At 51.5% G+C, this 18,107-nt stretch overlaps 1 protein-coding gene across 2 annotated transcripts in view; it reads right to left on the bottom strand.

Moving 5' to 3' along the window:
* Positions 1-6,027: 6,027 nt before the first annotated feature.
* The window catches only part of gtf2b (general transcription factor IIB), a 30,517-nt gene continuing 18,437 nt past the window's right edge, over positions 6,028-18,107 (bottom strand). For both annotated transcript variants that reach the window (XM_070886553.1, XM_070886554.1), the window contains exons 5-7: positions 17,852-17,981; positions 7,293-7,574; positions 6,028-6,633 (exon numbers count right to left, since the gene is read on the bottom strand). In XM_070886553.1, the coding sequence (XP_070742654.1) occupies positions 6,500-6,633; positions 7,293-7,574; positions 17,852-17,981 (546 nt within the window). In that variant the 3' untranslated portion in view covers positions 6,028-6,499. The remainder of the gene's footprint in view (positions 6,634-7,292; positions 7,575-17,851; positions 17,982-18,107) is intronic.

Below are 18,107 nucleotides of genomic sequence, written 5' to 3' on the forward strand. Positions count from 1 at the left end.
GCTCGAGTGTGTCCAGAACAGCCGCCTGAATGGCTAAGCCCAATACTGAATATTGTGCCTCATTATGAAACCGGCAAGCCCTGGCCACTTAATGGGCGTTCCCAGGCAGTTGGTGGAAGAGGACTCTTAAAATCAGTAAAATCATGTCATTGTGCCCTGTAGTGGACGAAATCCGCACTGAGACTCGGTGAGGAGCTCCTCAGCCACAGGGAGAAGACAGTTAAGGAGGACTCTAGCGACGACTTTCCCAGTGGCTGATAGCAGGGAGATTCTTCTGTAGTTGCTGCAGTCGGATTTGTCCCCTTTTTTAAAGATGGTCATGGTCACTGCGTCTCTGAGATCTCCCGGCATGCTCTCCTCCCTGATGAGAGGGATGAGGTCATGCATTCGCGCCAACAATGCCTCTCCGCCATACTTCAGTGCCTCAGCGGGGATTCTATCTGCTCCCGTAGCCTTGTTGTTTTGAAGCTGTCTTATGGCTTTTTCTACCTCGTGCAGGCTGGGGTTTTACTGAAGTGATGGCGGGTAGCATTCTTTGAGATGGACCCAATCCACGTCCGAACCGGGTTCAATCAGGGCTGCGTCATTGCGCCAACTCTTTTCTCAATCTTCCTCGTTGCCATGCTCCACCTCACACTCAACAAGCTCCCTGCTGGAGTGGAACTAATCTATAGAACCAGTGGGAACCTGTTCAACCTTTGTCGTCTCCAGGCCAGATCCAAGGCCACCCCAACCTCTGTCATCGAGCTACAGTACGCGGATGACGCCTGCGTCTGCGCACATAGAGGCTGAATTCCAAGTCATTGTCAACATATTCACTGAGGCGTACGAAAGCATGGGCATTACGCTAAACATCCGTAAGACAAAGGTCCTCCACCTACCTGTCCCCGTCGCACAGCACCTCCCCCCAGTCATCAAGATCCACGGCGCAGCCCTGAACAATGTGGACCATTTCCCATACCTTGGGAGCCTCTTATCAACAAAGGCAGATATTGACAATGAGATTTAACACCGCCTCCAGTGCACCAGTGGAGCCTTCGGCTGTCTGAGGAAACGAGTGCTCGAAGACCAGGCCCTCAAATCTGCCACCAAGCTCATGGTCTACAGGGCTGTAGTAATACCCACCCTCCTGTATGGCTCAGAGACATGGACCATGTACAGTAGACACCTCGTGTCACTGGAGAAATACCACCAACGATGTCTCCATAAGATCCTGCAAATTCCCTGGGAGGGTAGATGCACCAACTGACAGATGCGTCCTCGACCAGGCCAACATCTCCAGCATTGAAGCACTGATCACACTTGATCAGCCCCTGGGCAGTGACCCCTGAGCAGGTCACATTGTTCGCATGCCAGACACGAGACTTCCAAAGCAAGCGCTCTACTCGGAACTCCTTCACGGCAAACGAGCCAAAGATGGGCAGAGGAAACGTTTCAAGGACACCCTCAAAGCCTCCCTGATAAAGACCAACATCCCACCAACACCTGGGAGTCCCTGGCCAAAGATCGCCCTAAGTGGAGGAAGTGCAGCCGGGAGGCCTTGTCTCATTGCTGAGAGCACGCAGAAATCAAGCGCAGGCAGCGGAAAGAGCGTGCGGCAAACCAGTCCCACCCACCCTTTCCCCCACCGATTTTCGTTCCCACTTGTGATAGTAACTGTGGTTCTCGTATTGGACTGTTCAGTCACCTAAGGACTCATTTTTAGAGTGAAAGCAAGTCTTCCTTAATTCCGAGGGACTGCCTATGATGATTAAAATCAGTCCACTGCAGTAGCCCTCATATAGGTCCGTTCAGAGGATCAGGAAGGGGTGGGAGATGACCATGAAGGAAGGCAGCGTTGTGGCAGGCGGTTTTCTTTTTATTTGTTCCAGCATGTAGACACCACTGGCAAGACGAGCATTTATTACCCTTCCCCAATTGCCCTCGGAGATGGTGAGCTGCCTTCTTGAACTGTTGCAGTCCTTGTAATGAAGGTACTCCCACAGTGCAATTGGGGAGGGAGCTCCACAACTTTGGCCCTACGACAGTGAAAAAACAGCCTCTGAAAGGGTGTACAGCAGGCCACTGGGATCATGAGGGTAGAGGTTATCGCAGAAAATTGGCTGAGGCAGTAAGCAAAGGGTTAGGGTTGATGGATGTTTTTGTGACTGGAAGTATGTTTCCAATGGGGTTCTGCAGGACTCAGTACAAGGTCTCTTGCTTTTTGTGGTATACATTAATGATCTGGAATTGAATTAATGAATATAGGGGGTATGATTAAGAAGTTTGCAGATTATACAAAAATAGTCTGTAGTCGATAATGAAGTGTGGTCGATAAGACCAATTAGCTTAACATTGGTCGTTGGGAAAATGCTGGTGTATTATTAAGGAAGCAGTAGTGGGACATTTGGAAAAGCATGAATCAATCAAGTAGAGTCAGCATGGTTTTATGAAAGGAAAATTAGGTTTGCATCCTCAAAGAACTCCAGCAAATTTGTCAATGGGCAGGGTGGATAAGGGGGAAAAAAAAATCAGTGGATGTGGTGTATTTGGATTTTCAAAAGGCATTCAATAAGGTGCCACATAAAAGGTTACTGCACAAGATAAAAGCTCACTGAGTTGGGGGGAATATATTAGCATGGATAGGGGATGGGCCAACTAACAGAAAAGAGTTGGGATAAACGGGTCATTTTCCAGTTGGCAAATATAGTGAATAGTGGGTGCCGCAGGGATCGGTGCTGGGTCCTCAACTGTTTACAATCTATATTAATGACTTGGATGAAGGGACTGAGTGTAATGTAGCCAAGTTTGCTGATGATACAAAGATGGGTGGGAAAGCAAATTGTGAGGACACAAAAAAATCTGCAAAGGGATATAGACAGGCTAAGTGAGTGGGCAAAAATTTGGCAGATGGGAGTATAATCTGGGAAAATGTGAGGTTATCCACTGGCAGAAATAGAAAAGCAAATTACAATTTTTCTCCATTTAAATTATAAAGTGCTGCAGTACAGAGGGACCTGGGTATCCTTGTGCATGAAACACAAAGTTAGTATGCAGGTACAGCAAGTAATCAGGAAGGCAAATGGAATGTTGGCCTTTATTGCAAGGGGGATCAAGTATAAAAGCAGAGCAGTCCTACTACAACTGTAAAGGATATTGGTGAGGCCACAACTAGAGTACTGCATACAGTTTTGGTTTGTATACTTAAGGATATACTTGCATTGGAGGCTGTTCAGAGAAAGTTCACTAGGTTGATTCTGGAGATGAGGGTGCTAACTTAAGATAGGTTGAGCCTATACACATTGGAGTTCAGAAGAATGAGGTGTGATCTTATCGAAACATAGATAATGAGGGCTCGACCAAAGGTAAGATAATGAGGTGAATGAAAAAAGGTATTTCCACTCCGGAAACTAAAATTAGGGGACATAGTCTCAGAATAAGGGACTGCCCATTTAAAACAGGGATGAGGAGAAATTTCTTCTGAGGGTTGTATATCTGTGGAATTCTCTGCCCCAGAGAGCTGTGGAAGCTGGGTCATTGAATATATTTAAGGTGGAGATACAGATTTTTGAGCGATAAGGGAGTAAAGGGTTACGGGGAGCAGGCAGGGAAGTGGAGCTGAATCCATGATCAGATCAGCCATGATCTTACTGAATGGCGGAGCAGGCTCGAGGTGCCAAATGGCCTACTCCTATTTATGTTCTTAAGCTGCGCACTGCAGGAAGATATCAAGCAACTGGCTAGGGCAGAACAATTGCAAATGGAATTTAATCCAGAGAAGTGTGAGATAATGCAGTTGAGGGCAGCTAACAAGGAAATGGAATACACATTAAATGGTAGGATTTTGAGAAGTGTAGAGCAACAAACAGATCTGGAAGTGCATGTTCACAGATCCCTGAAAGTAGCAGGCCAGATGGATAAAGCAGCATACAGAATGCTTGCCTTTATTAGCAGAGGCATAGAATAAGGGCAGGTGGGTTATGCTTGATCTGTATAAAACACTAGGGCTGGAGTACTGCATGCAGTTCTGGTCACCGGAAGGACGTGATTGCACTGGAGAGGGTACAGAGGAGATTTATGAGGATGCTGCCTGGAATGGAGAATCTTAGCTATGAGGACAGATTGGATAGGCTGGGTTTGTTTTCCTTGGAACAGTGGCAGCTGTGGAGAGACTGCATTGAGGTATACACAATTGAGGGGCCTATATATAGTGGATAAAAAAGGCCTGTTTTCCTTAGCAGAAAGGCAACAACCAGGGGGCAAAAATTTAAAGTAATTGGTAGAAGGGTTTAAGAGGGTTTTTGAGGGGAAATTTCTTCATGCAGAGGGATGTGGGGGGCTGGAACTTTACCTGAAAGGGTGGTAGAGGCAGAAACCCTCACTGCCTTTAAAAAGCACTTGGAATGGCCTCCTTCCATGCTGTAAATGTCTATGATTGTAGGGGACGAGAAGCAGCAATGGCTCCCATATGGAGCTGGGAGATGTGCAAGAGGCCAGAGTTAGAAAAGAGAGTTCTCAGAGGGTTGTAAGAAGTGACAGATAGGGAGGGAGAGATCTGAACACAAGGATCAGAATTTTTTTAATCAAGATCAAAGTCTTTCCAGGACTTGAATACTGTTCCCATCTGTGGAGACTAAGGATAAGGGGTAAACCATTTAGGACCGAGATGAGGAGAAATTTCACTGAGTTGTGAACCTGTGGAATTCCCTACCACAGAAAGTTGTTGAGGCCGGTTCGTTAGATATATTCAAAAAGGAGTTAGATGTGGCCCTTAAGGCTCAAGTGATCAAGAGGTATGGAGAGAAAGCAGGAATGGCGTACTGAAGTTGCATGATCAGCCATGATCATATTGAATGGTGGTGCAGGCTCGAAGGGCCAAATGGCCTACTCCTGCACCTATTTTCTATGTTTTCCACATTCAGGAAAGTACATTTTGGTTGCTGCCTGCAGCAGTCCTTTTAAGGACGGCCTGTTAAGTCTCATGTATATCTGGTTTTCCTGGACATAGTTAGTCTGGCACTAGCTGGGTTAAGGGCAACCCAATGTTGAAGAACAATCCTTAAACAGTCATTAGAACATTTGCATATCAAATAAAGGGCTGAACACCAGCTTCAGGCACAGGACTCTTGACGCCCATATATTCACCATACCACACCAGATTTTTGCTTCTCAGGAGTCTATAAAGTCCAGATGATACATTGGCCTTAGTGGCTAGCCAGTACCATTTCCCCCGATTGATGTTACCATATATTGGTGGACAGTGATGGCCACTGCTATCTTTTATACTATTCTTTAATCAGAACCCTTTCTCTTCCTTCCAATCCCCCTCCCCCCGCCCTGCCACCTCATTTGACACACTTTGCCAAGAAAACAGAAGACAAGATCATAATGCTCTGTACCTGGCAGTGCTGCAGCTGGCTGACACCAAGTTCGGTGTTCTATTCCTCAGTTTGGAGTTCTACACTAATGAGCACAAATCCCAAAGGAAAAAAATAAAACAGCACTTGGCAGGTGTAGTTTTATGAAACAAAGTTAAATTGGTTTTTATTAATTTCTATCTGTACAATCACAGTCTACAGATTTAATGAATTACTCCTTTAATGGTCATTAAAAGGATCTTCTGCAGGCCACTTAAGGAACTTTGAGCAACATGTATGATTTTCAAATATATAACACTGATGTAAAATGGAGCCACTGGTTTAGAAACTTTCCCCTAAATATAAACTCAATTTCTGATGTACTGTCAGTTCAAACACTCTGCACTTTTCAGTGAAACAATTATACAAGTTTTTTTTTCTCTAAAATAAGCAATCTGTATCCTTATGGAAATATAAATACTGCACATTTTAATGCACTTTCCTTGCACAAATAAAATCTCCAACAAAACAAAAAATTGTAGTTTAATATTGAACCTACAAGTTAGCTTGAAGACCTCAAACTATAGTCAAACTACGAGCTGGTGGCAAGTGCAATTTTCAAAGCTTAGCAACCATTTCTTAGTAATAAATACCAATTTTGAAGTTCAAGAAGTCAATGTAGATACAGAAACAAAGGAAATGGTCATTTATTTAAGACACCAAGCATCTCTAACCTGAATACAGGCATGTCAAATTACAAGTTAGTAATGCAAGAAAAAAAAAATGTAAATGTGAGCCAATCTATCAGCAGCCTTTCACAACACAATAACCCCAATTTGCACATTATATACAAATTAATTATCAGGTTAAGTATAAATTCCTCACTTGCAAATATACAAATTATCTGGCAAGTACAAATGGTCTTGAAAGTCAGCTTCGGAATGTATGTGCTGTATTTGGACACAGCATAACCCTCTGCTGCTAAATAGCCTCATTGGTTCTTAGCTGGGTTCTTCACTAGAGTAAGTTTTCAAAAAATCTTGAGGCCAAATTAACTTGTTTCAAACATTCTTGTTTCAAACATTCTATGTAGGGGAAAGGTGTTTTTTTTTTTACTTTAAAAAAACAAACTATTGTGTACATTGTGAGTAGGCTGTTTCTATTTACAACTGGGGCAGTTTGTCAACTGGAGTATCAAATTTAAATTCAGCAGGAAAGAGATCAGCAGCTCGTGGATAGATGAGTCTGTAGGACTGCCTGATTGTGACGTCCGCTACACCAGCAATGTCTCCAATCTCTGCAGAGGGGAGGAGGAAAAAAAAAAAAATTAGATTCTGAATTCACTCGGTAAGCAGTGATCACACAAACAACTGCCAAAGAGAAAGGGGGATGAACAGCCAGGAGCCACATGCCCAGACTTGGTGAACACCATCAGTTTCCAAGAACTCTTACAAAACATCACATCTAAACACCTTCAGGTATTTGGGGATAAGCTCAAGTGATTCCAAATAGGAAAACACATTTAGCTTGGGAACAGAACAGAATAAATAAATCAGAACCTTTCTATTCTTATCATGATCCTCTCACTACTACAACATGGATAGACCATGACTGCTGAAATAGTGAGACTCTCATCAAGCAAACATTCACTATTTCTCCAAGTGATTACATTTCTAAGAACAGTGCTCATGGACAACATCTCGTGTGTCATACTTAACAGCTTTTCTTCAGCAGTCCTCCCAGAGCACCTACATTATCAAAGTACCACTGGCCAATTATTCCAACACAATTTTATTACGGAAAAGAACTGGGGATTTATCTTTAATCCACCCGCATATCCCATCACTACGGTCCTTTATTTTGCAGGGTCGCTAAACAAAAACTTCTGTAGTTATGCATTTCAAATTAGGTCCAACTCATGATTGTTCTTTAATAGCAAGTTAGTAGACTAAATACCTTTCTGTGTCCTTTTGTCTGCCGAAGCTTGCGATGCCATATAAATAGCTGCTGCAGCCACAGAAATTGGGCTCCTGCCAGGCACCAAATCCAGTTCCACAGCTTTCCTTGCAATGTGCGTTGCAGCCATTTGTACTTGTTTAGGCAATCCCAAGTTTGAACAGAACCTGGACATAAAATCTCCTGTAGTAATTAGATCCACGCTGGTTTCCAGAGCCTTCAGAATTAACTTGAAGCATCGGCCTATTTCCTTCTTCGAAATTCTGGACACTGCACAAATTTCTAATAGTGAAGGAGGGAAGATATTAGAGTGAAACAAGTAGGGAAATCGCACAGGGTAGCCTGGAGGAGGAATTCATAGAATGCATACGGGACTGTTTCTTAGAACAGTATGTTACAGAACCTACAAGGGAGCAAGCTATCTTAGATCTGGTCCTGTGTAATGAGACAGGAATAATGAACGATCTCCTAGTAAAAGATCCTCTCGGAATGAGTGATCACAGTATGGTTGAATTTGTAATACAGATTGAGGGTGAGGAAGTTGTGTCAGAAACGAGCGTACTATGCTTAAACAAAGGGGACTACATTGGGATGAGGGCAGAGTTGGCTAAAGTAGACTGGAAACACAGACTAAACGGTGGCACAATTGAGAAACAGTGGAGGACTTTTAAGAAGCTCTTAGTGCGCAACAAAAATATATTCCAGTGAAAAAGAAGGGTGGTAAGAGAAGGGATAACCAGCCGTGGATAACCAAGGAAATAAAGGAGAGTATAAAATCAAAGACCAATGCGTATAAGGTGGCCAAGGTTAGTGGGAAACTAGAAGATTGGGAACATTTTAAACAGCAAAGAATGACTAAAAAAGCAATAAAGAAAGGAAAGATAGATTACAAAGGTAAACTTGCGCAAAACATAAAAACGGATAGTAAAAGCTTTTACAGATAAATAAAACTGAAAAGAGCGACTAAAGTAAATGTTGGTCCCTTAGAAGATGAGAAGGGGGATTTAATAATGGGAAATGTGGAAATGGCTGAGACCTTAAACAATTATTTTGCTTTGGTCTTCACAGTGGAAGACACAAAAACCATGCCAAAAATTGCTGGTTTCAGGAATGTGGGAAGGGAAGACCTTCAGACAATCACTATCACTAGGTAGTGCTGGACAGGCTAATGGGGCTCAAGGTAGACAAGTCCCCTGGTCCTGATGAAATGCATCCCAGGGTATTAAAAGAGATGGCGGAAGTTATAGCAGATGCATTTGTTATAATCTACCAAAATTCTCTGGACTCTGGGGAGGTACCAACGGATTGGAAAGCAGCTAATGTAACACCCCTGTTTAAAAAAGGGGGCAGACAAAAGGCAGGTAACTATAGGCCGGTTAGTTTAACATCTGTAGTGGGGAAAATGCTTGAAACTAGCATTAAGGAAGAAATAGCGGGACATCTAGATAGGAATAGTGCAATCAAGCAGACGCAGCATGGATTCATGAAGGGGAAATCATGTTTAACTAATTTACTGGAATTCTTTGATATAACGAGCATGGTGGATAGAGGTGTACCGATGGATGTGGTGTATTTAGATTTCCAAAAGGCATTCGATAAGGTGCCACATAAAAGATAACTGCAGAAGATAGAGGTACGCGGAATCAGAGGAAACGTATTAGCATGGATAGAGAATTGGCTGGCGAACAGAAAGCAGAGAGTCGGGATAAATGGGTCCTTTTCGGAGTGGAAAACAGTGGTTAGTGGTGTGCCACAGGGATCGGTGCTGGGACCACAACTGTTTACAATATACATAGATGACCTGGTAGAGGGGACAGAGTGTAGTGTAACAAAATTTGCAGATGACATAAAGATTAGTGGGAAAGCAGGTTGTGTAGAGGACACAGAGGCTGCAAAGAGATTTGGATAGGTTAAGCGAATGGGCTAAGGTTTGGCAGATGGGAGGTCCTGCTGCAACTGTATAGGGTATTGGTAAGGCCACACCTGGAGTACTGCGTGCAGTTTTGGTCACCTTACTTAAGGAAAGATATACTGGCTTTGGAGGGGGTACAGAGACGATTCACTCGGCTGATTCCGGAGATGAGGGGGTTACCTTATGATGATAGATTGAGTAGACTGGGTCTTTACTCGTTGGAGTTCAGAAGGATGAGGGGTGATCTTATAGAAACATTTAAAATAATGAAAGGGATAGACAAGATAAAGGCGGAGAGGTTGTTTCCACTGGTCGGGGAGACTAGAACTAGGGGGCACAGCCTCAAGATACGGGGGAGACAATTTAAAACCAAGTTGAGAAGGAATTTTTTCTCCCAGAGGGTTGTGAATCTGTGGAATTCTCTGCCCAAGGAAGCAGTTGAGGCTTGCTCATTGAATGTATTCAAGTCACAGATAGATAGATTTTTAACCAATAAGGGAATTAAGGGTTACAGAGAGCGGGCGGGTAAGTGGAGCTGAGTCCACGGCCAGATCAGCCATGATCTTGTTGAATGGCGGAGCAGGCTCGAGGGGCTAGATGGCCTACTCCTGTTTCTAATTCTTATGTTCTTATGACCAAGAGAAAGCAAAGATGTTATTATCACAGCTTTGGGTCAGGTGGAGGTGTATCTCAAGATGAAAGTTCAGGTTATTTAAACTAACTGGAAATACCAAGCAACAATATCCAAACATTTGGAAGATACCCCCTCTGCTCCATTCAACCCACCTACTGGCAACAAACCAAGCTCGATATTTTAGCATGGACAGCTTTATGCAGTATTTGATAAACTGCATTTACCCAACGAAACTGTGTACTGCACAGCAGCATTGCAATGTATTCATGGGTCATATATTTTGTTGTCTTAAAATGACTAGCATGGTCATAATTACCCCAATTAATTAAAACCACTGAAAAATCAAGACCAGAACAATGACCTACTTGTTAGGTTGCCAGCAAATACCCAGCTGACACTAAACATAGAATTTTCCATCAGGATCAGCTACCAGGACTGGGAAGGATGGGGAGCCCTTCTCATTGAAGTGGCAGCCTGCCAGTGTCAGTCAACAACTCGGAATTGCTGTGGGTTTTATTATGTATATACACATTAGATCCTAGAGTAAGCCAGATTTGCTCTTTTATCCTCCCCCATCACGCTGGCAAAAAAAACTGCCTAGCTTACACTAGCACATGCAAAATAGCAACTGGCAAACACAATGCAGTGAACTAGCCATGTCAAAGATCTCAATAGTTTCCATCCTTTTCTGTAATGTTCATGGACAGTATCCTCCTGCTCTTATTTATGTTCTTCTGTATGACCACCCATACAGCTTAAAAATCCTGAATCAGGAATCCTCAGCCTTGTCCTGGTTTCTTTGGCGTGAACTTCTGCTCTCAAGGTAAGCATATGCAGTGGAATGGAACACTTCCATTTTTAACACGTACTGGCATCAAGCAAGCACAGGTCAAGTACAATATGGACTTGTGTAGAGTAAAGCTTTCATACACTTTCCAAATACCATCTAGTCAATTTGAACTTTTAACACCATAGCAAAACTGCCAGTAAGTGCTAAATGAAGGAATGTTTGTTCCGTAGACACATACCTACTGAGTACTGGATTGAGGTGGCTCAAAATGATTTCACTTCAGGGACCTTAGAGAATGGACTCCTATCCCATTTTTCTGGATTTAAATCCAGGTCCTCGAGGTGAAAGAACAGTGTTAACTCGTACCAACACCCATTTCCCCTTCCGAGCTATGCCAGGTGTAGAAAATGGAAAAGGTAGGTCAATAAATATCCGCTGATTCATTCTTGCTGCGCAGCCTTGCATAACTGAAGAATGGAAACCAATATGCACCTCAAGGAGAGGTGACCAATTGTGCTCAGAGCAGTGTATCCTGGTTCTAGGACCAGTCACGTAATAGAAACGGTCAGTCTGCAGAGAGAATGGCTTGATGGGCCTTTTTCCACATCAGTCTCAAGCTGTTACAGGGAAAGGCGCAAGACAGAAAATGGGGGCAAATTAATACTGCAATTTGGGTAACCCACGTTACAACAGTTTCAGCCTCAGCTCAGTGCCAACACTCACCTCTGAGCTATACTGTTGGAGGTGCCACCTTTCAGATGTGATGCTGAACAGAGACCCATTCTGTCTTCTCATTTGGATGTAAAATATCCCATTGCACGATTCAAAAAAAAAAAAGAGCTGGGGAGCTGTTTGTGCCCTGGCCAACAATTACCCCACAACTGACAGCAGCAAATAGATTATCTGGTCATTTATTTCATTGCTGCTTGCAAATTACAACAGTAGACTACACTTCTAAAGTACTGCATTGGCTCTGAAGCATGCTGGGACAGAAGTGAAAGCCACTACATAAATGCATGTTGTTTTTACTTTGATATTAAAGACTGTAGGTGGTCAGTATTTCAGTAGACTTCCTACCCAGTTTGTTTTTAGAATGTAGAATTCAGGCAAGGCCACATTTATTGCCCATCCCTAGTTTTCCCAAGATGGTGGTTCTAGGGCTTCTTGAACAACTGTATCCCTGGTTATGGTGATGCTCCCAAAATGACACTAGGTAATGAATTTCAGGATTCTGACCCAGCAACAATGAAGGAACGATGTTATGGCAAAGTCAGACTTGGAGTGGTACTTGGAAGGTGATGGGTTCCTACAATGTTGCTACTCTTGCCTTTCTTGGAGAGGTCAGAGGGGAAGTGCTGCCAAATAACCTTGGCTAGTGTATTCTGTAGATTGTATATATTGCAGCCACAATATGCCAGCAGTGCAAAGGAAGAATCGAGTCCAGTGGCAAGGGCACCAATCAAGAAAATTGCTCTATCTTGGATAGTGTTGAGCATCTGAATCAGTGCTTTACAGTTGCACCATTCCAGACATATGGGGCCCAAGTTTCGGCCTTAGTTGCTCCTGATTTTTTGGAGCAACTGGTGTAGAACGGAGTATCTTAGAAATTCAAACTCTCGGCATTTAGTTTGCTCCAGTTCTAGTCAGTTAGAACAGTTTCACTTTGGAACAGAATTTTTTTTTCAAAAGGGGGCGTGTCCTGCCACTTACGCCTGTTTTCAAAGTTTCAGCAGTGAAAACTTACTCCATTCTAAGTTAGTTTGGAGTAAGTGAAGGTTTTTGTACGCTCGAAAAAACCTTGTCTACACTTTAGAAAATCAGGTGTAGAGAATGGGGGGGGGGGGGGGGTTTAAAGGGAAGTTTACAAATAAAGAGCCATCATCAGGAGTCCGGGGGGGGGAAGGAGTCGGGGGGGGGAAGGAGTCGGGGGGGGGAAGGAGTCGGGGGGGGGAAGGAGTCGGGGGGGGGAAGGAGTCGGGGGGGGGAAGGAGTCGGGGGGGGGAAGGAGTCGGGGGGGGGAAGGAGTCGGGGGGGGGAAGGAGTCGGGGGGGGGAAGGAGTCGGGGGGGGGGAAGGAGTCGGGGGGGGGGAAGGAGTCGGGGGGGGGGAAGGAGTCGGGGGGGGGAAGGAGTCGGGGGGGGGAAGGAGTCGGGGGGGGGAAGGAGTCGGGGGGGGGAAGGAGTCGGGGGGGGGAAGGAGTCGGGGGGGGGAAGGAGTCGGGGGGGGGAAGGAGTCGGGGGGGGGAAGGAGTCGGGGGGGGGAAGGAGTCGGGGGGGGGAAGGAGTCGGGGGGGGGAAGGAGTCGGGGGGGGGAAGGAGTCGGGGGGGGGAAGGAGTCGGGGGGGGGAAGGAGTCGGGGGGGGGAAGGAGTCGGGGGGGGGAAGGAGTCGGGGGGGGGAAGGAGTCGGGGGGGGGAAGGAGTCGGGGGGGGGAAGGAGTCGGGGGGGGGAAGGAGTCGGGGGGGGGAAGGAGTCGGGGGGGGGAAGGAGTCGGGGGGGGGAAGGAGTCGGGGGGGGGAAGGAGTCGGGGGGGGGAAGGAGTCGGGGGGGGGAAGGAGTCGGGGGGGGGAAGGAGTCGGGGGGGGGAAGGAGTCGGGGGGGGGAAGGAGTCGGGGGGGGGAAGGAGTCGGGGGGGGGAAGGAGTCGGGGGGGGGAAGGAGTCGGGGGGGGGAAGGAGTCGGGGGGGGGAAGGAGTCGGGGGGGGGAAGGAGTCGGGGGGGGGAAGGAGTCGGGGGGGGGAAGGAGTCGGGGGGGGGAAGGAGTCGGGGGGGGGAAGGAGTCGGGGGGGGGAAGGAGTCGGGGGGGGGAAGGAGTCGGGGGGGGGAAGGAGTCGGGGGGGGGAAGGAGTCGGGGGGGGGAAGGAGTCGGGGGGGGGAAGGAGTCGGGGGGGGGAAGGAGTCGGGGGGGGGAAGGAGTCGGGGGGGGGAAGGAGTCGGGGGGGGGAAGGAGTCGGGGGGGGGAAGGAGTCGGGGGGGGGAAGGAGTCGGGGGGGGGAAGGAGTCGGGGGGGGGAAGGAGTCGGGGGGGGGAAGGAGTCGGGGGGGGGAAGGAGTCGGGGGGGGGAAGGAGTCGGGGGGGGGAAGGAGTCGGGGGGGGAAGGAGTCGGGGGGGGGAAGGAGTCGGGGGGGGGAAGGAGTCGGGGGGGGGAAGGAGTCGGGGGGGGGAAGGAGTCGGGGGGGGGAAGGAGTCGGGGGGGGGAAGGAGTCGGGGGGGGGAAGGAGTCGGGGGGGGGAAGGAGTCGGGGGGGGGAAGGAGTCGGGGGGGGGAAGGAGTCGGGGGGGGGAAGGAGTCGGGGGGGGGAAGGAGTCGGGGGGGGGAAGGAGTCGGGGGGGGGGAAGGAGTCGGGGGGGGGAAGGAGTCGGGGGGGGGGAAGGAGTCGGGGGGGGGGAAGGAGTCGGGGGGGGGGAAGGAGTCGGGGGGGGGGAAGGAGTCGGGGGGGGGGAAGGAGTCGGGGGGGGGGAAGGAGTCGGGGGGGGGGAAGGAGTCGGGGGGGGGGAAGGAGTCGGGGGGGGGGAAGGAGTCGGGGGGGGGAAGGAGTCGGGGGGGGGGAAGGAGTCGGGGGGGGGGAAGGAGTCGGGGGGGGGGAAGGAGTCGGGGGGGGGGAAGGAGTCGGGGGGGGGGAAGGAGTCGGGGGGGGGGAAGGAGTCGGGGGGGGGGAAGGAGTCGGGGGGGGGGAAGGAGTCGGGGGGGGGGAAGGAGTCGGGGGGGGGGAAGGAGTCGGGGGGGGGGAAGGAGTCGGGGGGGGGGAAGGAGTCGGGGGGGGGGAAGGAGTCGGGGGGGGGAAGGAGTCGGGGGGGGGAAGGAGTCGGGGGGGGGGAAGGAGTCGGGGGGGGGGAAGGAGTCCGGGGGGGGGAAGGAGTCGGGGGGGGGAAGGAGTCGGGGGGGGGGAAGGAGTCGGGGGGGGGGAAGGAGTCGGGGGGGGGGAAGGAGTCGGGGGGGGGAAGGAGTCGGGGGGGGGGAAGGAGTCGGGGGGGGGGAAGGAGTCGGGGGGGGGGAAGGAGTCGGGGGGGGGGAAGGAGTCGGGGGGGGGGAAGGAGTCGGGGGGGGGGAAGGAGTCGGGGGGGGGGAAGGAGTCGGGGGGGGGGAAGGAGTCGGGGGGGGGGAAGGAGTCGGGGGGGGGGAAGGAGTCGGGGGGGGGGAAGGAGTCGGGGGGGGGGAAGGAGTCGGGGGGGGGGAAGGAGTCGGGGGGGGGGAAGGAGTCGGGGGGGGGGAAGGAGTCGGGGGGGGGGAAGGAGTCGGGGGGGGGGAAGGAGTCGGGGGGGGGGAAGGAGTCGGGGGGGGGAAGGAGTCGGGGGGGGGAAGGAGTCGGGGGGGGGGAAGGAGTCGGGGGGGGGGAAGGAGTCGGGGGGGGGGAAGGAGTCGGGGGGGGGGAAGGAGTCGGGGGGGGGAAGGAGTCGGGGGGGGGAAGGAGTCGGGGGGGGGGAAGGAGTCGGGGGGGGGGAAGGAGTCGGGGGGGGGGAAGGAGTCGGGGGGGGGGAAGGAGTCGGGGGGGGGGAAGGAGTCGGGGGGGGGGAAGGAGTCGGGGGGGGGGAAGGAGTCGGGGGGGGGGAAGGAGTCGGGGGGGGGGAAGGAGTCGGGGGGGGGGAAGGAGTCGGGGGGGGGGAAGGAGTCGGGGGGGGGGAAGGAGTCGGGGGGGGGGAAGGAGTCGGGGGGGGGGAAGGAGTCGGGGGGGGGGAAGGAGTCGGGGGGGGGGAAGGAGTCGGGGGGGGGGAAGGAGTCGGGGGGGGGGAAGGAGTCGGGGGGGGGGAAGGAGTCGGGGGGGGGGAAGGAGTCGGGGGGGGGGAAGGAGTCGGGGGGGGGGAAGGAGTCGGGGGGGGGGAAGGAGTCGGGGGGGGGGAAGGAGTCGGGGGGGGGGAAGGAGTCGGGGGGGGGGAAGGAGTCGGGGGGGGGGAAGGAGTCGGGGGGGGGGAAGGAGTCGGGGGGGGGGAAGGAGTCGGGGGGGGGGAAGGAGTCGGGGGGGGGGAAGGAGTCGGGGGGGGGGAAGGAGTCGGGGGGGGGGAAGGAGTCGGGGGGGGGGAAGGAGTCGGGGGGGGGGAAGGAGTCGGGGGGGGGGAAGGAGTCGGGGGGGGGGAAGGAGTCGGGGGGGGGGAAGGAGTCGGGGGGGGGGAAGGAGTCGGGGGGGGGGAAGGAGTCGGGGGGGGGGAAGGAGTCGGGGGGGGGGAAGGAGTCGGGGGGGGGGAAGGAGTCGGGGGGGGGGAAGGAGTCGGGGGGGGGGAAGGAGTCGGGGGGGGGGAAGGAGTCGGGGGGGGGGAAGGAGTCGGGGGGGGGGAAGGAGTCGGGGGGGGGGAAGGAGTCGGGGGGGGGGAAGGAGTCGGGGGGGGGGAAGGAGTCGGGGGGGGGGAAGGAGTCGGGGGGGGGGAAGGAGTCGGGGGGGGGGAAGGAGTCGGGGGGGGGGAAGGAGTCGGGGGGGGGGAAGGAGTCGGGGGGGGGGAAGGAGTCGGGGGGGGGGAAGGAGTCGGGGGGGGGAAGGAGTCGGGGGGGGGGGAAGGAGTCGGGGGGGGGGGAAGGAGTCGGGGGGGGGGGAAGGAGTCGGGGGGGGGGAAGGAGTCGGGGGGGGGGAAGGAGTCGGGGGGGGAAGGAGTCGGGGGGGGGGAAGGAGTCGGGGGGGGGGGAAGGAGTCGGGGGGGGGAAGGAGTCGGGGGGGGGAAGGAGTCGGGGGGGGGGAAGGAGTCGGGGGGGGGAAGGAGTCGGGGGGGGGGAAGGAGTCGGGGGGGGGGAAGGAGTCGGGGGGGGGGGGGGGAGGAGTCGGGGGGGGGGGGGGGAGGAGTCGGGGGTGGGGGGGGGGGGGGCTGAACGGACGCCCAAGACTTCAGGCAGGGCCCGTCCCCCGCACCAGATTTACAGGTAGGTGGCGTTGGGGTCGGGTCCGGGGTCAGGAGCGTGGGTCGGAGCCGGACCAGGGGGGATGGGGGCGGTTGGGAGCACGGGTCGGGAAGGAAAGGGAGGGAGGTTCGTGTCGGGGGCGGGAGGTCAGGTTGGGTCCGGGGGGGGGGGGTGTGGGGAAGGGAGGGAGGTTCTGGTCAGGTCGGGGTGGTGGGGGAGGGGGGAGGGAGCGCGGTCAGGTCCGGTCCAAGGGCAGGGCAGCGGGAGTCGAGTCGGGTTGGGAGGAAGCAGGAGCTGGGCGTGGGAGTAACCTTATTCACGCAGCCCCAGTGAGGCCATTCGGTCAGGGCTAGGGGCTGCGTGCTTCGGGCCCCTCCCACACAGTTTTGAGCGCTGGAGCTACTGCACATGCGCAGAGGTCCCGGCACTGTTTTCAGCGTAGGGACCTAGCTCCGCCCCCTACAACTCGTACTGCGCCGCGCCGAGGGCCAGAGGACCTGCAGGGAGCCGGAGAATCTGGAAGTTTTTTTTTAGGCGCACTTTGTGGCGTGAAAAACGGGCGTCCAGGTCGGGGCTGCGTCGTTCTAGGCGTGGCCCGAAACTTGGGCCCATGGTCTGTATTCCATCACAGTCTTGGCTTGAGCCTCGTAAATGTTGGAGGCTTTGAAGGATCAGGAGGGGACTCAGCCACTGCCCTGCTCTTGAAGCTATGGTGTTATGGCTCAGCCAGTTCAGTTTCTGATCAATGGTGACCCCAGGATGATGGAGTGCTCAGTGATGGTGGTGGCACTGAAGGTAAAGGGGGGAGATGGCTCGGCTTTCTCTTGTTACCTGGCACTTGTGACAATAGCTACCACTTGTTAAGCCAAGTATGGATGCTACCCAGGTCCTACTGTAAGCAAACACGGGCTTCTTTATTACCGGAGATTTTGTGAATGGGGCCGAACACTGGATTCATCAGCAAAGAGCCCCAATTCTGACCTGATGGAGGGAAGATAATCGATAAGCAACTGAAGCTCGATGGGCAGAAGACACTTCGCTGATGACCTCCTGCAGTGACATCCAGCTTCGACCAATCAGGTAAAGCTCCAGCCACCAGAGTCTCCCCCTTGAACCCCACTGACTTGGTGCCATAGTCAGTCGAATACTGCCTCAATGATGAGGGCGGCTACTCTTGCCTCTTCTCTAGCATTCAGCTCTTGCGTCCATGCTGGATCAAGGCAGTGATGACGTCCGTTAATTAAAAACTGTTAGCATCAGCTTCTTTCTTTTAATAGCTCAGAAATAATGACTTTGACCTAAACCAAAAAATCCTATTGACAGTTATTCAGACTGTAAAATGAATTTCAGAAGACTCAATTAGAAACAGTGCTATAATTTGGACTTAATTCTAGATCCTCTTACCTTTGAATGTTCGTGGTACACCTTCTTGTCTACAGGCAATGTACAAACAGGCAGAAGCAATGGCATCATTACTCCTTCCCTTTAGGCTTTTCTGTTCATACACTTGCTTAAATAAGTTATTTGTTCGATCCTAGCAAGTGAAAAGGCAAGATTTAATTATGTTCAGACCATTTAATTAGCAGCAATATTAAAATTTCATGTGATCATTACTTTAAATTAATGAAGCAATACCATGACAAATCAAAGGCTACATGAA

This window comes from Pristiophorus japonicus, chromosome 8, assembly GCF_044704955.1.
Source record: "Pristiophorus japonicus isolate sPriJap1 chromosome 8, sPriJap1.hap1, whole genome shotgun sequence".
NCBI classification, from domain to species: domain Eukaryota; kingdom Metazoa; phylum Chordata; class Chondrichthyes; family Pristiophoridae; genus Pristiophorus; species Pristiophorus japonicus.